The 23,415-nt window shown below is 51.6% G+C and overlaps 3 protein-coding genes across 9 annotated transcripts; 2 read left to right on the forward strand and 1 right to left on the reverse strand.

Annotated features, from left to right (window-relative positions):
• Positions 1 to 62: 62 nt before the first annotated feature.
• mfsd12b (major facilitator superfamily domain containing 12b) lies at positions 63 to 5,776 on the forward strand. The gene is made up of 9 exons (XM_029148440.3): positions 63 to 1,913; positions 2,446 to 2,656; positions 2,768 to 2,900; positions 2,975 to 3,154; positions 3,269 to 3,361; positions 3,445 to 3,537; positions 3,620 to 3,793; positions 4,002 to 4,096; positions 4,304 to 5,776. Exons 1-9 carry the CDS (start codon positions 1,637 to 1,639, stop codon positions 4,437 to 4,439), a joined length of 1,392 nt encoding a protein of 463 aa, XP_029004273.1. The 5' UTR covers positions 63 to 1,636; the 3' UTR covers positions 4,440 to 5,776.
• A 32-nt stretch (positions 5,777 to 5,808) lies between these two features.
• On the forward strand, positions 5,809 to 15,326 carry si:ch73-61d6.3 (occludin). 4 transcript variants are annotated; one of them, XM_029148438.3, is made up of 9 exons: positions 5,809 to 6,060; positions 8,024 to 8,622; positions 9,288 to 9,479; positions 9,558 to 9,725; positions 11,690 to 11,850; positions 12,669 to 12,887; positions 13,337 to 13,508; positions 13,731 to 13,772; positions 13,863 to 15,326. In XM_029148438.3, exons 2-9 carry the CDS (start codon positions 8,035 to 8,037, stop codon positions 13,962 to 13,964), a joined length of 1,644 nt encoding a protein of 547 aa, XP_029004271.1. In that variant the 5' UTR covers positions 5,809 to 6,060; positions 8,024 to 8,034; the 3' UTR covers positions 13,965 to 15,326. The 4 variants fall into 4 exon arrangements, with proteins under 4 accessions (XP_029004271.1, XP_029004269.1, XP_029004270.1 ...); XM_029148436.3 differs by lacking the exon at positions 5,809 to 6,060 and adding an exon at positions 7,313 to 7,823; XM_029148437.3 differs by lacking the exon at positions 5,809 to 6,060 and adding an exon at positions 7,316 to 7,823 and having other exon boundaries at positions 13,340 to 13,508.
• Positions 15,327 to 15,697: 371 nt separating this feature from the next.
• On the reverse strand, positions 15,698 to 21,951 carry LOC114854245 (nuclear receptor subfamily 2 group F member 6-like). Of its 4 annotated transcripts, none has more exons than XM_029148478.3 (6): positions 21,327 to 21,951; positions 20,334 to 20,676; positions 19,484 to 19,578; positions 17,853 to 18,190; positions 17,522 to 17,768; positions 15,698 to 17,328 (listed from the first exon to the last, which is right to left on the reverse strand). In XM_029148478.3, exons 2-6 carry the CDS (start codon positions 20,600 to 20,602, stop codon positions 17,054 to 17,056), a joined length of 1,224 nt encoding a protein of 407 aa, XP_029004311.1. In that variant the 5' UTR covers positions 20,603 to 20,676; positions 21,327 to 21,951; the 3' UTR covers positions 15,698 to 17,053. The 4 variants fall into 4 exon arrangements, with proteins under 4 accessions (XP_029004311.1, XP_029004310.1, XP_029004309.1 ...); XM_029148477.3 differs by having other exon boundaries at positions 21,102 to 21,951; XM_029148476.3 differs by having other exon boundaries at positions 20,753 to 21,951.
• Between the last annotated feature and the right edge of the window lie 1,464 nt (positions 21,952 to 23,415).

Raw genomic sequence — 23,415 nt, forward strand, 5'->3', positions numbered from 1 at the left:
GTGTGTGTGTGTGTGTGTGTGTGTGTGTGTGTGTGTGTGTGTGTGTGTGTGTGTGTGTGTGTGTGTGTGTGTGTGTGTGTGTGTGTGTGTGTGTGTGTGTGTGTGTGTGTGTGTGTGTGTGTTACGTCAGTCACGTCTTCCGCTCTTGTTTATAACCAGATACGTTTTCCTCCCTTCATCCTCTGTCATCGACATCAGGACAGTGTGTGACGCTGGAAGGGATCGACATCCACCTAGTTTCATTTTGTCATGAGGTCACAGCCAGATGTGGGCTCTGTCCCTGAACAGTTTGAGCGGTAGAAGAGGGAGGGAGGGAAGCGTATCCAAACTACAGTATGAACTGGATCCCAAATCCCCGTTGTTCTTCACTTCTCTACACGACAAACAACTGTAGCTCCACGTTCCCCTCGGTTGCTTTGAGTCCCATCTCCCTGTGACTGACAGCTTGCCTCTCTGTCTGTAGCCGTTTAAATCTTGTCTAAATCACGTAGTTCATGCGATTACGAACTGCGTGGCGTTTTAAAGGAGCACTTCAGCAATTTCAAGGTTTCTTTTTTTTGTTGGGTAGAAATTCAGCAGCCAAAATACTATTATGCATTTTCAGCCTTTTGTGTTTTTATTGGAAATCTTGACATTGACAGACTTTGTCAGTGTTAAAAAGTAAATTTCTCTTAACCAACTTTATCGCACATTCTTAAAACTCAGGAGCAAGTAGCTCCGCTGCAAATAACCAATTTTAACTAATTTTGCATTTCACACAACTGAACTTTAACTTAACCTGGTGCTTAAATCTTCAGTTTATTCAGACTCCACTGTTTTATGGACAGATTGATGAAGTGCTCCTTTAGTGTCCAAAACCTTTTTCCAATTGTTTGATTCAAATTTAGTTGTTTTTATAACACAACTCAGTCTGATCAGTTTATTCATCAGCAGACGTGATGACAGGTAAACAAAGGGTTTTCCACTAAACTGATAAAAGCCCCAGTAGAAAACAAAACATCAGAGAAAACACCTGAAATACATTAAATACTGAAATTGTTGGTTTGTAAGTTAATTGGCTTTTTATTAAAATCCATATTTTAACATTTCAAGTGTTTATCAACTTAAGACTGTCTTAAGTTAAGGGAAATATTTGACTAAGCGTGTTTTGGGAGATTAAAGCGGGCTGTGTGTTTGACGCATTGCGTGAGGACACAGTTGAACCAGCTGCTTTGTGTAACAGCGTTGTGACTCACGGGATTCGAGCAGCTCCTTGGATGGGCGCGCAGTAAAGGCTTCGTGGAGCCGCGTACCTGACGGAACGACCCAGGACGCGTCGGCGCGCTTGGATGCGCGTGCCCCTCTGTGCACCCAAAGGAGCCCCTGAAAGCTCTGATAAGCTTCTATTGGCACAGGGAAGTTTTTGGCTCAGTTAAATCTGTTCAGCTGACCGGCGCGGGGACCCAGCTCGGCATAATCCATTATTATGTGATTTATAATTGGGTTGGCATTTTGGAGATGCTCAGATCCAGAGCTGACCTGTGCTTTTGCGCTACGCCTGTTCATGTAACACAATGCATTGTGTCTTTGTAAATATGACAACTGCAGAAGTCTAATTGTAAATAAAGGGAGTTTTAACACAGGAGTCAGATCCATCATGGAGCCGTTTGGACGCTCTGATCGGTCTCTGTCGACGGGCAGGCGCGTCTGTTACGCGGCGGGACACTTTCTCAACGACCTGTGCGCCTCGATGTGGTTCACGTATCTGCTGGTCTACCTGCAGTCCGTGCTCGGCGTGCGGAGCACCGACGCAGGTGTGCTGCTGCTAATTGGCCAAATAGCCGACGGAGTCTGCACACCTCTGATTGGGTACAAGTCCGACGGGACGTCGGGCGCGCGGCGGCACGGCAAGAGGAAGACCTGGCATCTGCTCGGTGAGCACCCGAAAGCGCGATGTTGGATGTCCGTGCGTGTGTTATTGCGAAATGGAATTGGCGCACATCAACTGCGGTAATGCATAGCGGATGAATCCTGCGTTGTACATTTGACTCGTGGTGCGCATGATGTGATTAATCAGAGGGGCAAAAGTTTGATGTCCCCTCAAAAGGGCAACAATGAATATATAGAAAAAGTAACAACTAGGATTTAACCAGGTGCTACGGCGATGACGTCATCAGTCAGACTGGCTGTTCTGTTCCGTGTTTTGTCAGCAGATGTTCATTCTGGCTCTTAGCTCGTGTGCGTCTGGCACCGCTCCAGCCTGAGCGGGTCTAAGCTGCCACTTAACTAATAGTGTTGTTTCAGGAATGCGGTGCATGATATTGTAGTTGATTGCAAGTTAACATCAAAGCGCTTAATGTAAATGCAGTAAAAGTACAAGGTCCGAGTTGTTAGACGCGCAAACTGGGGTAAATGGTGCGTTCTCTCCTCCGCTGTAGTGGTGTCAGGAATGACCTCTTCTTCCAGGCACAGTCTGCGTGCTCGTGTCCTTCCCCTTCATCTTCAACCCCTGCCTGCCGTGCAGCGGCGCCTCCCCCCCGTGGGCTCAGCTCGCATACTTCTCCCCGTTCGTCGTCGTCTTCCAGTGCGGCTGGGCGGCCACGCAGATCTCCCACCTGTCGCTCATCCCGGAGCTGGTGTCGAGCGAGAGCGCCAAGGTGGAGCTCACTGCGTACAGGTGAGGATGAGGCTGGTGCGTCAGACAGAGGAGGGGGCGTGTCCTTGTCCTCCCCGCCCCTGGTGTTGCCTAGAATGAACTCCTCCCGTGTGTTGCTGCCTTTTGCTGCAGGTACGCGTTCACTGTGGTGGCCAACATCACCGTGTACACCTTGGCCTGGCTGCTCTTCCACTTCCAGGCCCAGCACAGCGCCGAGCCCTCCCAAGCCGCCGGCCTGGGTCCGGTGGACATCCCTCTGTTCAGGGTAGGAGGACAGAGGCCGTACGCCCCCCCCCCCCTCCACATGCAGCCGCCTTCACCCGTGTCCTCCTCCTGCAGACGCTGGCCCTGGTCGTGCTCGGCATCGGCGCCTTGTTCTCGGTGATTTTTCACGTTGGCACGAAAGAAGAGGCTTCGGCCTCGGAGCATCGTCTCATCGCTCCGTCTCGGTCCCGGGAGCAGCTGCAGCGTCCTGTGATCTACTGGAAGCAGTGGCTGAGGGAGGCCTCCTTCTATCAGGTCACTCCTGTTCTGCTTTTCCTCCACCTGATAGAACGACGGCTTCCTGTTTGTGCCTCAGGGGCCTTTGACTGCTGCTCTTCTCCTGACTCGCGTCCTGTGCTGTTGTTGCAGGTGGCCTTTCTCTACATGTGCACCAGGCTCATAGTCAACTTGTCTCAGACCTACATCTCCGTTTATCTCACCGCCTCGCTGATGCTGCCGAAGGTGACTGCCGTCGGCCGTTGTGTCGCCTCTGTTTGTGACAGGCTTCGCTTCCTGTAACGTCCATCTCCTGCTTCTCGCCTCAGAACTTTATTGCCATCATACCTGTGGTCATGTATGTCAGCAGCTTCGTGTGTTCTCTGGTCATGCAGCCAGCCAGCAAACGCATCGGGATCAGTGTGAGTGGTTTTTTTTTACCCACTTTGTTCATGTTTATTGCACGTTGGCGTTTCACTGAACGGAATCCGTGTTCACCAGCAGATTACCTATTTATTCGGCCTGTTGCTGGTGCTCACGTTTGCCACTTGGGTGTTTCTGGAGGAAAACATGGGAGCCAAGAGCATCTACGGAGCTGCAGTGCTGCTCGGAGCCGGTTCAGCTACGATCCTGGTCATGTCTCTGTCCATGACAGCCAAGCTCATTGGGGAGCAGACGGTAGGTGGAGGCGTCGGGTGGAGGCGTCGGGTGGAGGCGTCGGGTGGATCACGGGCGTCCTGTGCTGTTTAAGCCTTCCTCACTTTCCCTGTTCATTATCCAGAGATTACCTTTGGAAAATACTTATTCAGGAATCTAATTCTAGGTGTCACATCTGTGTGTTTTGCTGCAGTGGCTGTAACAGTGGTTGATCTCTCTTGTTTGGCAGCAAAGTGGAGCCTTTGTTTACGGATCAATGAGCTTCACGGATAAGGTGGCTAACGGTGTGGGGGTCATTGTGATCCAGAGCATCCGGCCGTGCAGGTGAGTCTCTGTGATTCACACCCAGCTGCTGTCATCATCACTCGGGCCAAACCCTGAAAGTCATTGCTTCACATTACTGGGAAAAAGCATGCAAAAGGAGAAGGGGAGGTGTTCTGAAACTCCTTTTATGGCGGCGTTGACCTTTCACCTCTCAAAGCAGTTACTGCGTTTTATTTCCCTGGTTTTCTTTTCTGTTCTTGTTAACAGCTCACAGCTGTGCTGCCAGGAATGTGTTTGGTTTTATCGTGACGTCATGGTGACGGTAACCGGGGGCGTTGCCGTGGCTGCAGCATTTTGCCTCTTCACTATTCTGATATGGCCAATTAAGATAAGGACAAATTAGAGCTCAGCATAAACATTGCACTCATATATCATTAGTTACCTTCCACCCATAACTGCATAAAAACATAGGAATGTTTTATTTCAACATGTCTTATTAATAAATCAAAATGTTTCAACAACATTTCTGAAAACCTTTTTTCTACATTAGTTTAGGAATCCCAAGGATCTGGACCCTGTTGTATCAGGAAAGTGCTGCCATCTAGTTTGTGAATGTGAAACTGCACTGCGTTACTGCAGGCGTTTTAACAGTACTACATTGAGGATACAAGCTTCACTGGAGACTTGACTAACAATTGTACACATAAATTAAGTTCATTTTAAAAAGATAACTACACTGTACTGACTCAAGGGAATTTGCACTGTAAGAAACCTGAAGTTTGTTTTGATAATTCAATTAACATCCTAATGTTCTTATAAAAACCATAATGTTGACACACTGAGCATTTCCATTGTGGTTCGTGTTTATGTACTTTTCGTACATTCCTCCTTCAGCCTGGGAGGAAATCGGCCTGCAGCTGAGTTTGTTTGCTGCGTACTGTAAAGCCTGGTACCCGCCCTCAAGGAGGAATGTGGATGAATATGTCCAGAAAGACACTTTTGCAACTTGATTGTGAAACAATGCAAAAAATGTAATTTGTAACATGTGATTAGCTTCATAGTCACACAGAGGTCAAAAAAGGGCAAGAGTTTAGTTCAGCTGTGAAAACCTCTGACTTTACACTGACCTCAAGTTTACTACAATAATAACATTAACAGTGTTTTGATGTTATCCCATTGCATTTAAACTAAAATGCTAAAAGTATTCATTATTATACTGCTTGCCGTACTGGGTTGAGTACAGTTCTGTAACATTGAAGATGTTGACAGCTGTTAACTACTTTTAATAGCTCCATGTCCTGCTACAGGTCATATAATCATATAAAATGAAAAACATGATAACAAGTCCTTCCAAGTACTTAATTGCAGTTGCATCCTTTTTTTCCTTCTTTTTGTGTTATGACTGTGGTATGACTGGGATGTTAACCAGAACCTAATGTTAAATAAGGTTTTGTTTTTTCACAAATATAACAATAGATTCATACACATATAAACAGGAATTATGAAAACCACTTAAAGGAATTGGGGGTGTTTGGACGTCGTCAGCTGTGCCAGTCCTTTGTATTTGTTTAGTGAGTAAAAGCAGACACGCTGTCAGAAGTAAGAGTTCTACATTTACTGTTGCTTTAACGCACAGAAGTAATATCACGCTAGTAAATGCGCATAGTCAGATCTTACAGATTGGTGTAGCTGTGACGCGCGGAAAGCGCGCCCCCTGGCGGCGGACGCGGCCACGCGCAGGCGGGACAAAGCACTTGTTGAGGCGCAGCGGTCTGAGAGGAATCCGTTGTCTCGGTCTCTGCCCGCGACAGGAGCTCAAAGCGGAGACACGACTTCTACGTCTCTCCGGACAAAAGCCTTGGAGCTCTCAGAAAGCGGACAGTTCCTCCGAGAACCGGTTCTTTCCTTCGGCGGCCTTCAAACTTTGAGTGGAAACGAAAGTTTTTGGAAGAATCAGGGACCGAGAGAGAGTGAGAGCGCGAGCGCGAGCGAGAGCGCGCCCCGGTGGTTTCAGCGACCCTCAGGTACAGTAGAAAAAAGCGGATAGACGTGACTTTAATAGCGTCATGAAGTTGTTACACCTGAAAAAACCTGCACGAATCAATGAAGCTGCGTCCTGGAGGTTTGACTTGTAAAGCGCAGGTTTGAGACTTGAACAGGTGGGAACCATGTTGTTCTCCATTAGCAGCGCCTTCAGCCACTGACTGTTACTGAAGAACCAGGTTAACAGGTGTTTTTATTATGATTATGATTATGATTATTATTATTATTATTATTATTATTATTATTGTTGTTATTGTTGTTATTATCATAAACCGAGCCTCCACGTCTGTTGTTTAACATGCTGTGCAGGTTTTGCATGCGCTCACCTGCCTGTCGCTCTGACTTGAGCAGCCGAGTTCTCAGCTGAAGCCGCCTCCGGCTGCAGCAGAGCCCTGCAGGGAGGCCAGCGGTCAGGTCTCCCCCCACCGTCGCCTCATATGTTCACCTGCAGCGCCGGTTCAGTGGACCCCTTCAGAACCCCAGCCACCGCCGGCCTCGTAGCTGCGGAGCTGGTGGCACGCGAGCGCGGCCTCTTGTTTTTACCCCGAGCCTCTCGGGGCTGTTTATCGGGCAGGAAGTCCAGTGTGTGCCACTGGGCAGCGGCCTGATTGTTTTTGACAGATGTGAGACATGTGACTGTGCAACTGGAATTCCTTCCTCAGCGGCGGATGACAGAGTCTCTGTGTTGTGAGGCGGCGCTCGGCTGCGGCCGGTGGGCGTCTGGCGTGACCCGCCGACCGGACCGAACACGGGACGACCAGAGCTGAAAGCCGGTTCTGGACAAACACCGCACGTCTGCCGCCGCTACGGCTCCTTTTCACTCAAGCGAAAGGTTCTGTCTGTGTTTTTGTGTGGTGGTTTCATTCCTGGGGGGCGCAGATTATTTCCTGCCAGTCAAGGATGTAATCAAACCCTGCAGCGGCAGATGAACGCAGAGGCCCACGAGGCTGTGTTGTGGAGCAGCCGCCGACCAACAATGGGAGACACCTGGTGCCACGCCACACCCATCCACCTGCACCCCCCCCCCCCACACACACACACACACACGTCCCGCTCAGCACACAGGAACCCTTGTCCGATCCCCGGCTTTCTTTTGCCGCCGGTCTCCATGGCAACTCGGTTCCCATGACGAGCAGCCTTGACGTTTACTCCCAAAACAAAGCAAGAAGTTGTGGAGGGAGGCGGAGGAGGGGGGGCGGGGGATGAAGGATATGGAGGAGGGACGGGGGGAATAATGGGAAGGTGTCTGGGACGAGGCTCCGAGGCGAGAGAGTCCCAGAGTCCCATAAAGAGAAGAGTTACGGCCCAGCGCCGCGGGCAGTGCCAGGGATTGTCCCCGTGTGTCGGACCTCTGAATGGCTGCCATCGCTTTCAGAACCGGGGCACCGCGCAGAGCAGGGGACGGAGGGTTGGGTGGAGCAGACAGCCCCACCGCTCACATAACGCCCATAGGAGTAACCAGTAACTCCACCTGGGAGCCAGCAGAGATCAGATCAGATCACCACGGGGGCAAAAGGGTCGCTTTGTTTTTGCCGAACACGTCCACGGGCCTCTGGAAGAATGTCCTTTGTCGGGTGCTCCGGCCCGTTGGTTCTGCCCCGCAGACGTTGTAGCTGTGGGGGAGCGTTCAAGGCCGCAGCCCTTCTGCTCGAGAAGCAGAGAGGCAGGGATTGTTTGTCTGCCCTCCGTCCTGGCACCGACGGCACGGCGCCGACCCGCTTCAACCCCTGCGTCCGAGCCGTAGGTGAGCGCGTCGCCAGCGCTGGGCCGTAAATCAAAGTTCTTGCAGGTGGTGAAACATTTACACTCGTTGCTGACTCAGTCACGCCCCGCGGCGCCGTATCTCTCTCTCCGCGCAGCGTCACTCACGCGGTATCAGTGGTGCTGGGGAACGCAGCGGCTCCCGGTCCTCTCGTCTCAAGCCTGTCGCGTTTGTCTTCGCAGCTCCTTCCGCCATGTTCGACCGGCAGCACTACGAGAGCCCGCCCGTCTACAGCCCGCCGTCCAACAACGGCTTCGGCCCGGCGTCGGCCGGCAGCTACCACGGGCCCCAGAGCGACTACAACGCCTACCCGCCGCCGCCGGGCTCCTACTACATGGAGGAGCGGCCGCAGCACTTCTACAAGCTGCTGTCGCCCCCCGGCATCGTCAAGGTCATGATGGGCGCCGTGGCCGTGCTGTGCGTGGCCATCTTCGCCTGCGTGGCCTCCACGCTCATGTGGGACATGCAGTACGGCATGGGGATGGGCTACGGCGGCTACGGCGGCGCCTACGGCGGCGGCTACGGCGGCGGCGGCTACGGCGGCGCCTACGGCTCAGGCTACGGCTCAGGCTACGGCTCAGGCTACGGGGGCTACGGCAGCTACTACGGCTCCTACGTCTCGCCGTACTCGGCCAAGACCGCCATGATCGCCATGGCGGCCATCAACTTCATCGGAGCGCTGGGCTTCTTCATCGCCAGCTTCGCGAAATCCAACACGTTCCGCAGCAGGAAGTTCTTCCTGGCGCTGCTGGTGACCAGCCTCATCATGGCCGTCCTGCAGGTAGGAGCGCCGTCACCCAACCGGTGCCAGTACTGGTGCCGTGAGCGCACGAATGACTGGATGTGTCGGTGACTTTTTCACTTTTTCTTCTTGTTTATATGGAGTAAGTTTAGACCCACACAAACTTAGTGCTCAGACTAAATATTTCTTGTAGTCTGAAGGATATTTGGATGAAAATGACACATGTGGTTTATATTCTCTCTTATCATTGTTTTATATGAGCTTAAGATTCTCCTTCTGTATGTGCGATACTACGATGCTCCCATCCCACGCACGCAGTCTCCAAAGGCATGAAACAACCTCGAATGCCAGAATTATCTGTCCGCAGGACTGTGGGTACACAGTGTGTGTACTTAGTGCAGTACTCGCTGAGGTGATACCGCTAGAAAGGACGAGGAGCACGTCTGCCTCCGCTCCGGAGGAAACGAGCCAGTAATTTGTCTGATGAGCGTAAACAACTCAGGAAGTGCAGGAGCCGATGAGATCGTAATGAGGGAAGGTTTAGGTAAACCACGCGCAGCCCCGGGAGGTGGGACTAATCTGAGCTCGGATCTTGGGCCGTGGTCAGCTGAGCACGCTGTGTGTGACGTGGGTCGGTGCCATGGGAGGAAGCGCCGCCGTGGTTTCCCATCGGCCACACACTGATGCCTCCCGTGTCTTCTCAGGGCATCATAAACATCGTCTACATTGTCGGCGTGAACCCCATGGCTCAAGGGACCTCCGCTATGATGTACAACCCCATGCTCATGATGTGCCAGAACCTTTACCAGACCAGCTACTCACAGATGGGAGGAGTGGGAGGCTTCCCCATGTACAACCAGTATCTGTACCACTACTGCTTCGTGGACCCACAGGAGGTCTGCACACGTTCCACTCGTCTCTGTCGTGGGTGTTTTGGTGTTTCACATTGCATCGTGGCGTCTTTCGTGTTCTAGGCGATCGCCATGGTGTGCGGGTTCGTGATCGTCATCGCCTTGGGCGTCGCCGCCTTCTTCGCGCAGAGAACCAGAGGGAAGATCTGGCGCTACGGGAAGCCCAACATCTACTGGGAGGAGCCTCTGGTCGGAGGGAAGGCGTCCGAGGGCAGGGACGTGGAGGACTGGGTGAGTTTAATAACACGTAGGATTAAATGAAAAACATTGTTTTGCCCAGACTGACCTGCAGTTCTGGTGTGCACAGCTCGCGGTCCAGTGAACGGGGTCACGCGGAGTTTAAATCCAGCCTAAGTCAGGTTGATGGAGTACAGATGATGAACTGAGCGACTGCAGCGCGTCTTTTTACTGAATCCCTCCCTCCATCTGTCGTATCGTGTCTTGTTTTCACATTTGGCTCCCACACATTCTTATTTACAACTCCACCTGCGCTGTAGTCATCCCACAGAAGCCGTCACCGCCTGCGAGCATAGGTTTGGTGAGTGCGGAGGAGAGCCGAGCTGAGAGCAGCACATTCCTGAGGTCGCGCTGTCACTTCGCTATTTTTACGTCTGATCTCTGTAAAACGCTCACCATGTGTCACAATGAGTCGAAAGTCCCACTTTGGGCATCGAATGTAGACGTTTATGGGTTTATAGGCGTGCGCGGGTAAATTGTTAAGTGTGTTTCCTCTGGTTAGTCACTTTGTTCAGGGTCAGGGCTGATTGCACTGAGGCTGTTTACTCATGGTCCACTACCTGGTTTCACTCTGGGTGATCATTAACGACCGGGGCTGATAGTAACGGGCCGGAGGTTTCTGCAGAGGCCGCGTGCAGGGTTTAAATGTCAACAACACGCTAGTCATATGGGACTGCTGGCCGACATGCGGGTTGATCATTGACCCGACCGGCCGCGTCTCGCGTGAACCCCGAGGCTGAGCTTTCTAGGTTATGTGTCCGTGTAGAATAATAGAACAAATAACAGACAATAATAACAGGTTGCAGGCGAATGCTGTGAGTCACTGAGTGAAGCACAGACGTGGCGTTTGTTTTGGAGGGTGGTTGTTGTCGGCGCGGGAGGAGTCCAGGTGCTCAACCCTCTCCTGTTGGACCCCTGTAACACAAGGCCGGTGACTGTGGTTACTTTGACATCGGACCCATCTCTGTTGCTGAGGTCGGGGGTTCTGGCTCGCTCTGATGACCTCACACACTGGCCTCATTCAGCTTGGGTCTGCATTGTGTCTGGCACATGAGGTCATCGGGCGCTGGTTCTGAGGGCTGATGTGCTGCATCCTGAGCCGCTTTCATAGACATTAGATTGTTTGGATACTAGGATTCGACTGTTGGAAATCTAATGAATGTCCAAGATGAAAAAACAAACGTGTCTAGTTCTGTTTTCGTTTAATCAGACATACACACACACACACACACACCTTGATTCCAACGTCCTCTATCAGCGTACGGCGCTCAGCCTCCAGGTCCCTCTTCCCTCAGGTTCACAACATTCACACATTCCTGCCCAGCAGCTGCTGAGCGGGTCTTTGTTTGGAGCCTTCAAACGGGGGACTCTCCCCTCAGCCGCCCCCTAAGCAAGCACCCCGCCCATGATTATTGTTTCTGGTGGAGGCTGATGTTCGGCTCTGGTCCTGGACCGGGATGAATTGTCCTGCTCGTTGATGCGCCGCCCAATAACAATAAGTGTAAAAATAAGAGTTTCTGCAGACGCTGGACCTGCAGGTAGCAAATAAAACAAGATGGTTGGAGTTTAGAGCCCTGTGGAGGTTTATAGCTTTAGTATAAGTCATCTAATGATTGATGAAATCACTGGACACTGTTTCCTACATGGAGTCAATGTGTTTCATACATAAGACAATGCAGCCAAGTGAAAGCGTATCTATCTATGTGTATCTAATATGAAGCTTAGTTAAACTCTAGCTGGTTTACTAGTTTGTTTTACAGTTAAGTCTGTGTTTTAATAGTTTTGACCTCTTCAAGCTCTGATAACTTCCAGTAACGACTAATTTCGTGCCTCGGTGCCCTCTTCCATTTGAAGCGTTTCACAGAAAACCCTGAATTCTTTAACAGGATGTGAGTCAGTAAACGCGGCTCCTGCTCCGCTGGCTTCAGTCTGTTCCTCTTGTTTTTTCCTTCCTGTAGGTGAACAATGTGGAGGAAAGCCGCAGCGTGCAGGACGCGCCGACGCTGCTGGTGTCCGAGAAGGGGGGCGGGCTGCTCAACGCCTCGGCCAACAGCGTCATGGCCTGCCCCCCCCCAAAGGACGGCAGCTCCTACAACGGGGACCACTACGACAACAAAGAGTGGGTGATGTCACGGTGGAGCACATCCGCCGTCACAACAATAATAATCAAACCACAAACATGAGACTCTGAAGCAATATCTAATCACGGCTCCGTTCTAAAGCCTGCCAGGCATATTGCCCTGCCCAGCAAACCGCTCTGTGTGTGACCTTTGGGCTCGTGTTGGATTAACTATTCCCCCTTTTTTTCCCCCTCTCGTGTTCATTAAATTCTCAGAGGACGAGAAAATCTGAAAACGCTTTATTTTACGGCTGGAAATTAGTTGTGACGGAGAGCGCTTTTCTGCTCATTTCGCTTCCCTCTCAAAACATATTTGTGAATGCCAACGACAATAGCAAGAACCTGAAAGGAAATTGTGATTGTAGCTTCTTGACCAAGTGAGCGAGTCTGTTTTTGATGAGCAGTGATGTGTTTGCCTGAAGACCTGCTCCCTCCCATTCACGTTATGCAGCCTTTTTTTATTTATTACTTAGTTTTTTTTTGACAACTTGTAATATCCTCACTGCTGGATTTAGATTCCTCTACAAATCCCTGCAAACCTACAAAATTGAGCGTGTCCTCCTCTCTTGTTATTAAAGAGCAGGTTGTGCTTCCTGGTCGCTCGTGGCTCAGAGCAACAATAATCATTAGTGGTTTAAAGCGTCTGCAGCCTCCATATGTTATCTGTCTGCAGCATTTCACAAAATATTTATTTGGTTCAGGCACAGTCCCGTGACCCGTTAGGTCATCCCTCGACTTCCTGCTGTCATCACGATGAACTACACGCTACAGAATCAAGTTTCTGTTTCTGAGTTATGACTGACGCCAGTGTCCGGCAGGTACTCGGAGAGGACCACCAGCCGCCCATCGGAGGCCTTCTCCCACGCTGGGGGGAACAGCTCTAGCCCCTCGGAGGAGACGGGCGGCGGCCGCAAACCCTCCGCCAACCGGGGCAAGCGACGAAGGCGGAACCCGGAGCTGGACGAGTCCCAGTACGAGACGGAGTACACCACCGGGGGGGAGACGGGCAACGAGCTGGACGCCCACGAGTGGGAGAGGTGAGGACGGCCCTGCAGCACCGCTGGGCAGCTCACAGTCGGGATTAGGAAAAATGTCATTAGCCAAGGACTCTGAATGTAGGTTACAGCCAGATACTGTGGCTCCACCAGGACCAGACCCCAATTCTCAGATTTACGTGACTGACTGCGCTCAGGAGATCGAGCATGGACAGAAAGCTGAAATATGCGACAGAGTCACAGTAAACACGCTGAAGGAGCAGGAAAACTACAGGCTGCACAGCGTTGACTCTGTCCATGGGGCTTGTTAATCCTCTGAGGCATGTCACGTCACTTGGGTTCTCATTAGTCTAATGACAGAATGGGGCCAAAGGTATCAAACGTAGGAGTCGGTGCCAGAAGGAAACAGCAAAGTTGAACACAATTAATAAAGCATTCAGAGTATGTACAGTGTTTTTGGCACTAAACGACCAAAGCCACGTGTCCTCCAGCAGCTATCCGCCGATAACAAGCGATGCTCAGCGCCACGATTACAAGAGGGAGTTCGATGCCGACCTCAGGGAGTACAAGCGGCTGTGCGCCGAAATGGACGACATCAACGACCAGCTCAACAAGCTGAGCCGACAGCTGGACACGCTGGACGACACCTCAGCCAAGTACCAGGTAGAGCCCAGGCCGCTGCGCTGGAGCCACGAGGCGACAAAGCCCTCGACTGAACATGTTCTCGTAATTAGCCTCATGATATAAGCTCCAACATTGTTTTTATGTGTGACTCTGAAAGTCGAACATTTCTATCCACAAAGTGTAACGGCCTCTGTCCTTAGAGCAACTGTAAGAAAGGATCCCTGAATTGATGGTCTTATGTTTTTCCTCATTTCTTTAAAGACTGTAGCAGAGGAATACAATCAACTAAAGGACCTAAAGCAGGTAACCTTCATATCTTATTCATCGCATGACCACGTATCACGTATCAGGGGGCTTGATGTCGATGACTCATCTGTGCTCTCTGCGCTGTAGACGACAGAGTACCGGTCCAAGAAGAGAGAGTGTCGCCGGCTGAGGCACAAACTGTTCCACATCAAGCGCATGGTGAAGGACTACGACAAGAACCACTCGTGAAGCCACTGGGTCCCGATGCGCAGCCCTGTGGTCCAGACAGGAGACGCCAGACACACTCCAACAAGACTGCACCACTGAGACCAAGGTTCCCTGCATTCAGTGGACACGCACATGCACACACACACACACGTACGCACGTATGCACGCACGCACGCACACACACACACACACACACACACACACACACACACACACGTATGCACGCACGCACACACACACACACACACACACACACATGTACGCACGTATGCACGCACGCACGCACGCACACACACACACACACACACACGTACGCACGTATGCACGCACGCACACACACACACACACGCACACACACACACACACACACACACACACACACACACAGGGAACATGTTATACGTTGGTATTATTCATCCAAACTCGTGCTTCCTCCATTTTCATGGAACGATTATGCAGCGATAGCTAAGAAAATGGAAGCAGCCCCTTCTTGTCGCTACGAGCTCAGTCCCAGAGGCCCGGCCACTGTTTGTGGTGTGCAGGATCACAGGGTGTGGTGGCCCAACGCCGCTCGACTGTGACCCGACCTTCAGTCACCCGCGATAACACTGTGCTCGCTTTCTGCAGCGCCGTTTGTTCTCCAGCTTTTCTTTATCTCCGCAGATAAGAGGTGGAACGTTGTCGTAGTGAACGCAGCCGTACGCTTCTGGGGCCGTAAGCTGCTCCTCTTAAATCCCACACAGGGCGTTCTTCTTTTGTGTCAGTGTTTGTAAGTAACTCTGATCTGAGTGAAGTCAAGTGTTCTCTGACGGCACCATGTGTGTTTTTCCCGTCTCCATAGAAACCAAAGGGGGCGATACGGCCGGTGAGGGCGTGTGTATTTGTATTGTATATACCTTTAATAAATCCCTCTCATTGTACTGCACCAACAAATTCACATTAAAGTTATTTTTATTAGGTTCACTGGTATCTGTGAAGACGGTATGTAAATACTAAACAACACCGTAGGGCGTTTATTAATCAGCTATCATTCAAACTGTGCTTAAGCTCCTCAAAAGCTCAGAAAAGCCAAACAGCTAGTTGCTGGTGATGCTGCTCCTCAACAAGCCCAGGAACAGCTGAGCTCCTCATGATTAATTCTAGAAAAAATCATCTGTTGTCATTTTGTATTAATCTGCTTCATGAGCAAAATGTTACCATTTGTTCTTTTTTTAAAACTTTGAGACACTTGTGATTTGACTGTGTGTGTTTTTTTTTATGAAGAACATTGTTTTGCGAGCCATTTATTTTTGTATGAATTCCTTTTCTTTTATTTTGTAATGGCAACCTTGTGTCTAAAAGGTTTTGAATGTAGTAAATAATAAACATTTCTAATTCTCTAAACGTTGCCTGGGTCCGGTTCGTTCCGAGCCTGGTGGGATGGAGAAGCCCGCAGCTCTGCGCCGGCAGTGAGCGTCCAGCAGGGGGCGCAGCGAGCCTTGGTTTTAGCTGATGGCGGAGCCCAGCAGGAGCTGGAGCTCAGCCGCAACATCACTGCCCTCTGTTGGTACGAAGAGCACAACGTTTCCAATGCTGCATCTGGTGACCATATGAATAATACTTCATCATGTAGTGTATTAAAAAACTACATCTGCAAGCAACTAATAACAAAATTAAAATAGGCTCTAAAAACAATTACACTTTAATTAGTTGCATGTGGTGCTGCCCTCTGGTCCTGGAATTAGAAAGTACAGTAACTCTCAAGGCAAGAAACAATCTTTATAAATCTTTATATTTAATATAACCAATAATTTTTTGTTTACAGTCCATTTAATCATCAAATGTGTGGAATGTGGAGAAAATTGACACATTAATGTAGAATGGGAATTGTTGGACTGTTTCATGATACGTGGTGAATAATTTCCGATTCATTCTCTGGTTCTGGAGACTTAAAAATACACATTTTATTATTTCTAGTAATGCAGAACCAGGCAGAACTTTTTAGCATTCTGTACTTTTGTCGTGGTCAGTAAAATACATGTAAAGGTACACAGTCAATTTACTAGATCCCAGAAACCAAATCTGACTGGGGAACAGCATGATGAACTGATGGGCTGTTGTGTGACAGCATCAGGGGTCAGAGTCATTGGGGGCACAGTTATAAAGAAATAGAACACAATAAACGTATATAAAAACATGTTCACCCAACGCTGTCGGTCTGACGCGCCAGGTCAGAAACATTCACAGCAGCTCATCAGGCTACAGCTCAGGAACCACTTAGTACCTGCAGCTTCAGTACCAAAAACAGTATAAATCCCAACAACGTGAAACGATTAAATTCTCTCCGACCTCTGTCCATGAGGCGTTGCTAATAACAAATCAGAATGAACTACCTGTACCCTCATGAAAGGAACATTATTATTTTTTCCCTGGTGTCACACTTTAAGTCTGGGGATCAGATTTACTGCGTAGGGTTTTAGACTCTACATTTGCTGTACCTTCATTGTTCACTGCATATGTAGAAAATATGAGGTAATAACGTCAAACGGGGATGTGACCGCCCTCGACGAGAAACCAGGTTATGAAAATGTCATTGTGTGGCAGCACAGCATGCGTACGGCTCCGTCAGCCTGACGACAGCGCAGAGACATGAAAACAGCTGACAGGTTCCAATGCTCGAATACAGTGAGAGGCTGTAAGGTAGTTCTCATCATATAAAAGGCAAAGCCTGTGCCTCTTCCTTGTTTTAATGCTGCGTCGTGCCACACGTTGCAGCCTTCACAAACACATTTGGTAACAAAGTCTGGTATCAAACTTTACACAGCACGTCTCGGGTTGCAGTGCTATGGCTTCACTTGAACAAAGCAGAGGGAAATGCTCAGAGTCACATTCGGGGGGACGTGGGAGGAGGTAGTACAGGCGCTGGGCCTCAGGTAGAGTCTGCGTTTCTTAAAGCACTGGTTTTGTTGTGTTGTGTTCTGTTCTGACCAGGGTGAAACTGAGAGCGATCAAGCGGGACTTCACGTAGAGATACTCAAGGATAAACTGACCTCTACACCCACAAACACGGCCTTTCAACATCGAACCCCGGGCGGTTTTCATATTTGTTCTGCGTCCGATCCGCGCGGGCCTCACTGCCCCGGCGCGTAGGGCCAGCTGATGGAGCTCCCCGACAGCTGCATGTCCCGGATCAGCGTCTCGATGGGCGTCTTGCCCACCAGCCGCATGAAGAAGAGCTGGGAGATGAGGCTGGCCGGCACGGCGCGCAGCGCGGGCAGGCGCAGCAGCAGGCGGCCGAAGCGCTGGGGCTGGTTGGGGTACTGCAGCCTCTCGTACTCCGTCAGGGCCACCTGGGCCTTCTCCTGCAGGGACTCCACGTGAGCCGGGTCGGTCAACCCGCACGCGTCTGGTAGGAAAAGAAGCACGACACGTCATCATTGGCTCAACGCTTGGAATCCTCCCTCAGTGAGGTCAAAGGTCACGCAGTTAAATCAAAGGAAGTCTGAAAGTCTGACCCAGGAAGCTGAACCCTGTCTGCAGCCCCACTCAGACATGAGGACACATTTACAGTGAACGTATCCGTAGCCGTCATCACTCACCAGGCGAAAAGAGCGCGATGGCTTTGAGGCAGCTGTATTCGGCCGAGTCCACCTGCAGCCGGTTCAGCTTGTCCACCTGGTCCTGGAAGACCCTGACCTGGTCCATGAAGGACACCACTCGCTCGGCCGACATCGGAGACGAGTGGAAGCCGGCGGCCGCCAGCAGCGGAGCCATGTGCAGAGGCAGCGCCGACTGGGCCGCGTTCAGGATGAACAGCTCGCTCCAGCTGAGCCTCAGCAGCGCCACCTACGACCAAACCAAACCAAACGCGGGCTTGCCGGTTAAAATTTGAACAAGAACAAGGAAAACACAGGGTCTTCTTGCACCAACCTGCTCTGAGACGGGCAGTTCTGGGAAGTATGGGATGTTCCGGGCCCACTCGATGGTGCTGAAGAGCAGCCGGGCGGCCAGCTCGCAGATGCTGTCGATGCCCATGACGCTGGCGCCGCCCGAGGACGTCTGCATCTGCGTCTGGCCGTACGGGCCCGCGTAGCGGCCGCTGGGGTACGGCTCGGCCCGGAGGAGCTGGGAGATCAGCTCCGACACCGGCTGCCCGTTGAAGTAGTCGGTGCCGGCGTGACCGGGCCCCGCCCCCCCCACGCCGCCGCCCGCCAGGGAGTTGGGACTGATGCCTGCGTGGGACGGCGGGATGCGCCCTCGCTGGACCGCTGAGAAACCAGTGAGAGACCGTGAGTGAGTGGAGGTTTTCAGTGTAAAAGCGTTTCCTGCGTCTTATTCCTTGTTTAAGGGAAGCGGTGCAGGTTAGACTTAATGCCACTCTTCCTCCAAAGCTGCTCCTTGGGGCTGATTTAAACGTGGCCGTTTTTTTCCATGAGAGCACATTCAGCGACGCGGCGCAGTTGCTTCCCAGGCGGGGTCAAAGGTGAAGCCGACCTTTCCAGGTAATGTGGAAACAGCGGCGCCTGCGTCACGGCCACGGTCAGCACGGTTCAATAATAACCCGGCCTAATATAACCGCCGGGACGCCGTGACCTCCGTGCACATTATGCGCGCGGTGTCCGCTGACACGAGCTGAAAGTGGATTTAGGTTACGCTTGAGTACAATTACAGAGCTCACGCTGTTCACTCGCTGGCGATGAAGGAGCGGGGCAGCAAGGCTAAGCGGTGAACGGGTTTGTGTTGAACATAGTTCCATGAGTCATGGGGTGGTTACATGACACAGGGTCCGTGTGTTGTCACCAAAGCTTCTGCTGTTTTTGTCTGTTATGCAAATCAGAGCCCGGCTGCCGGCTCCTCGCTCAGCGTGCTTGAGTTGACAGTGCAAACAATTATGAATGGGTGAGTGTTTTTCTCCAGTGCGCTGAATGCAGTTTGCTGCTTTGTTCCTTTTAAAGGCGGCTTTTTAGTGAACATGAGGCGATGGAGTTTATCAATGCCTGCAGCCGTTGCTCGAGAGGCCACTTGGTGGCAGTGCAACGATTCCAGACCTTTAATTGAATGAGGCGACTGTTTGTTGACAGCATTTAACCTGAAGTCTGGTCCGACTCATAAATGCGGGTTCAACACTAAACTAAATCATCTGTTGATGATTTCAACTATACCGACCGCTGACTAATGTTTTTTTCCCCCGTCTGTAACTGTGTGAATCATTTTTCCAGATAATCGTAATCGCTCCCCTGACTATCAGACATCACAGTTAGTAAAAATGGAAAACGTGTCGCCATGAGCCGGACGCGGTCCGTCCAACGTGTTGTTGTAATGCTGGCCGGATCATCTGTAAGTGTTCACTGCATTCACCCTGACAATGAACAGAAGGTGGAGCTGCCAGTTCCGAAGGTTCTGGAGCAATTTTCTGACTAATGCAGTTTCCTTTCCTTTTCCCCGTCTCTCCCAGTTTTTGTTCTGGCTCTATTAAATAGTTTGGCTCATTTTGAAGGCCTGAAATGGACGCTGACTGTGTTGTGTTCATAAAACCGATGGGCAGAGACGTGTTGTGGTACCTTCTTTGCGCATCCCAACGCGGAAACATTTCTTCAGGCGACAGTATTGGCACTGGTTGCGGTGATGCTGGTCGATTTGGCATTCTCGATTTGACCTGAACAAAGCAAACAAGTGAAGGTTACGTGACCTGCGCCCGTATTTGACTCTAGAACCTGATGAACCCCAGCACAACCTAATATTTCCCATGCAGTTGCACATTTGCCCCCCTCCTCCTCCCCCCGTGACCCCTGTGTTGAGTGAACTGTGTGAGCTGTCGGGGCTGAAAAGCTCTCAAGGCTGTGACCTTTGTAAATCATCAGCCCCGCACGCCCTTGTGCTGCCTCTTTACAGCCGGCCGAGGTCTGCCGGTGCTTGAAAGGGAGCCGGTGACAAACCGCCTGAGAAGTCACCTTCCGTCCACAGCGAGAGTTATTACGTGGAGGAGATGACTTTATTCCACGACTGCGAGCTCCCTGCGTACGAGCCGGGAACCGAGTCGTAACATTATGTCCCCGTGGTGGAGAATAATGGGAATGTTGACCTTCTGAGACAATCCATCTCCACGCGACTGACCTTCAGGGATTTCATTTATTTATTTCTTTTTCAGCGTTCTTTGAGACAAATCCAAGGTTGGAACAAATCACTCTGCAGCAAAAAAATGGCCTTAGTTTGTTTTCTCCTTCATGACTGTGAACGTTTAATAGAACAGCTTCCAAACACAAACTAAGCTTTGAGTTAGTGTTCACAAACAGCATGAGTTAATGCTTCATGACATTTTATTGCTGATTCCTATCATACGTGTTATTAAGCCTTTATTACGGCTGACGTTCAAAGCCATAACGTGCCACGTTCTGGATCGGCAGCTCCTACCTGCACGAGTAGTTGAGGTTCCTGCGGATGCTCCTCTTGAAGAAGCTCTTGCAGCCCTCGCAGGTGAACACGCCGTAGTGCTTGCCGCTGGACTTGTCGCCGCACACCACGCAGTCCACCACGCAGGCCTTGTCGTCGTCGCCCACGTCCACGTCGCTGCTCCCGGCCTGCGGCGACCCGTCCTCCTCCTCCCTCCGCAGGTACGCCTTCTCCCCCAGCCCGTTCGTGTCCCTGCTGGGGTGGCCCCATCCCCCGCTCACCATGGCCATGTTCTCTGAGGCCGGTCCCGCAGCGGCCGGCTACGCTCCGAGTTCAAGAACCCCGATCAACGCTGAATCCAGGTCTGAAAGTCAAGACAGGTTTCGCTGAGAAAGGTCTAAAAAGTGTTGGGAAGTCGCTCCAGGCTCCGGCGAGTTGACCTTTTTCCCCTTTGCCGTCTGGTTAGGCCGACCTGGAGGTCCTTCCCAGCACTGCTCTCTCTCTCGCTCGCCCTCTCGCTCCCTCGCCCTCCCTTTCTTGTTTAATCCGTTGCTCTTTTCTCTCGCCCTTCTGTCGTCTCCTTTGACCTCCGATCAATAGCTCCCGAAGTATGAGGAAACTTCAGTCAGACATTCAGCGGTTCAGAGTTCAGGTAGGATAAAAGGGCGCAGCCTCGCTCTCTTCACAGGAAACAATAAATTACACTTTGACTCCTTCTTCCTCTCTCCCTCCCTCTGACTTTCTCTCTCTGTCTCCCCCGCTTGGAAGTGGTAAAGTAAAAAAACACACCTATGTCCACAAAGTGATGAGGACCAAATCAAACTCAGCTCCTCTCTCTCTCTCTCTCTCTCTCTCTCTGAAAAGGACGTGTGGGAGGAAAGTGAAGCAGCTCTCCTTCAGGCAGGGTTAAACTGCCCTGCCCTCTCCTCCGACTTCCAAACTAGTCTAACCAGTTCCTGCAGCGAGCGCGGAGGTGTTATCTGCTGATCTGAGCCCGATCTAGTTCAGACTCACTCTTGACTTGTCCAGGCCGTTCTTGCAGAAGAAGACAGCGGTGGAGCGGATCGACGAGGCGCTATTATTCCCTGGAAATGCCCCTGAAGGAGGCTCTGTTGTCGTCTGTTGTCTCTCACTGACGGCAAAAAGTCTGCGGACTCCACAAACACAACGCGCTCCCTTCACTCCTGCGAAACGCGTCTGCGGCAGCAAAGTTCATCCAAGAAGTCCTTCTCCTCCTCCCGCCTGTGGTCCAGTGGTGGTGTCACAGGCTCAAATGTCACCAACAACACAGGAAAAAGCAGCACGCCGACACAAAGGAGCAGTGGAGAAAGCTCCTCAGCTGCCGCCGCGCCTCCGCTCGCCTCCTCTCCCGCTGCTTTGTCGCTGCTTGTCCATCCAGCAGTAACAACCAGAGGCCAGAGCCGCTCTGCATTCCCTGTCAGCGAGTCACGGTGTACTGTTGCACCCAGCCCTCGCCGGCCCGGGGCAGGAATGAATTAGGCAAAGGAGCGCAGGAAAAAGCCAGTCACAGCCGTTTAGTGAGAGCCCGGCGCCGGCGTGCGGGCAGATCGCCTGGTCTGGATCCTCTCTGTCGCTGCCTGCCTCCCTCCTTCAGGGAGAGCGAGCGTGTGTCTGTGTGCTGAGGGATTTGACACTGCTATTCAAGCCCCGCCGTTGCCATGGCGCCGGATGCCTTATAAGGCCAGAGGAGTCAAAGAGCACCGAGTGGGCTGCAGCCACACGCACGCACGCACGCACGCACGCACGCACGCACGCACGCACACGCACACACACACACACACACGCACACACACACACACACACACACGCACGCACACACCTCACACACACCACACACCACACACACTCACCTCCACACACCACACCACACGCACACACACACACACACGCACACACACACACACACACACACACACGCACACACACGCACACACACACACACACACACACACACACGCACGCACAGGAGGAATGCCGGCGGCCCGACTGGATGCCTGCTCGGGCCCTGACCCCGGGCGAGCCTGGGAGCAGGGGGGGAGTTAACCCCGACACCGCCGCGAGACAAAGGGGGAGGGGGGGGTCGTCACAAAGCCAACACATGACACGCATGCTCGTGTTCCGGGCTCCGCTCTAATCCGCGCCGCTTCCTACAACTTTGTTGAGCCAATAACATCGGCCCGTTGTCGCCGCGAGGTGAAGCGGTACGCGGCCCGCTCCTCCTCACACCTGCTGCACAGTCGCAGGCCGGCATCAAGGATCCCGCGCTTATTTATCACATTTACACCATCACTCACTCACTCTTTCATCCGTACACACGTATGAAACCCAAACCAGGCCCGTCTAGAGCCACTGGAAACACTGGAAATGGGTTGATGGCAAATGAAACTGCTGCTGGCGTTAATGGAGGAATGTTCATGTGCATGCTTTGTTTTCCATCCTGAGGTTTGATTCCCAACCGTTCTCCTGGTAATCATGAGTTTGTAACTCGCTAACTCAAGTCAATCCCGTGGCACCGAAAACCGCCACTTATGAGATTATTACTCATTATGCTGATAAGAACATAATCCTGTTGCCATTACAAATCCACCGGGATGTGAAGAGGGCAGTGATCTAAACAATGTCTGTGGCTGCATTCTATAAATCCAGCTGCTTTACTGTCCAACGGGCCGTCGTCGTGGCCGTGGCCGGAGCTCCTGTGGAATTCCTGGCCCGCTCCGTCTGTAATGCCCACAGCATTGTCATGTGAAGGTCTCCAAAAAGGGGAGGACAGAATCAACAATCAGAGCCTGCAACCAAGGTTTCCAATAACAGCCTCCAAACCCACAGAGGCGAGATTCAGCGCCGCCGCGTCCAAACACCCGACGTCCCAGTGTTTGCTCATCACACGCTTTTACAGGAATTTCCCCCCGAATCACAAAACACTTCGTCCCTGGGAGCTTCAAAGGAACGTCGTGTCTCCCGTAGGTTGAGCTGGCGGAGCGAGACCACGAAGGATTACTCATATGTGATTTTTGTGTTTTTAGTTTCTAAACGCGAGCGTAAGGTGACTTGGAGCCGTCGCAGCGTGACTCATTGTGCAGAG

The sequence above is a fragment of the Betta splendens genome, chromosome 4 (assembly GCF_900634795.4).
Source record: "Betta splendens chromosome 4, fBetSpl5.4, whole genome shotgun sequence".
Lineage (NCBI taxonomy): Eukaryota > Metazoa > Chordata > Actinopteri > Anabantiformes > Osphronemidae > Betta > Betta splendens.

Coding starts and splice junctions, on each gene's coding strand:
- mfsd12b (XM_029148440.3), top strand. CDS start 1,637: ATGGAGCCGTTTGGACGCTCTGATCGGTCTCTGTCGACGGGCAGGCGC. Junction 3,362..3,444: donor CCTCGCTGATGCTGCCGAAG/GTGACTGCCGTC, acceptor TTCTCGCCTCAG/AACTTTATTGCCATCATACC. Junction 3,794..4,001: donor AGCTCATTGGGGAGCAGACG/GTAGGTGGAGGC, acceptor CTTGTTTGGCAG/CAAAGTGGAGCCTTTGTTTA.
- si:ch73-61d6.3 (XM_029148436.3), top strand. CDS start 7,640: ATGTCCTTTGTCGGGTGCTCCGGCCCGTTGGTTCTGCCCCGCAGACGT. Junction 7,824..8,023: donor CCCCTGCGTCCGAGCCGTAG/GTGAGCGCGTCG, acceptor TTGTCTTCGCAG/CTCCTTCCGCCATGTTCGAC. Junction 12,888..13,336: donor GACGCCCACGAGTGGGAGAG/GTGAGGACGGCC, acceptor CGTGTCCTCCAG/CAGCTATCCGCCGATAACAA.
- LOC114854245 (XM_029148478.3), bottom strand. CDS start 20,602: ATGGCCATGGTGAGCGGGGGATGGGGCCACCCCAGCAGGGACACGAAC. Junction 17,769..17,852: donor AACTGCCCGTCTCAGAGCAG/GTTGGTGCAAGA, acceptor GTTTGGTCGTAG/GTGGCGCTGCTGAGGCTCAG. Junction 17,329..17,521: donor CATCGCGCTCTTTTCGCCTG/GTGAGTGATGAC, acceptor TTTTCCTACCAG/ACGCGTGCGGGTTGACCGAC.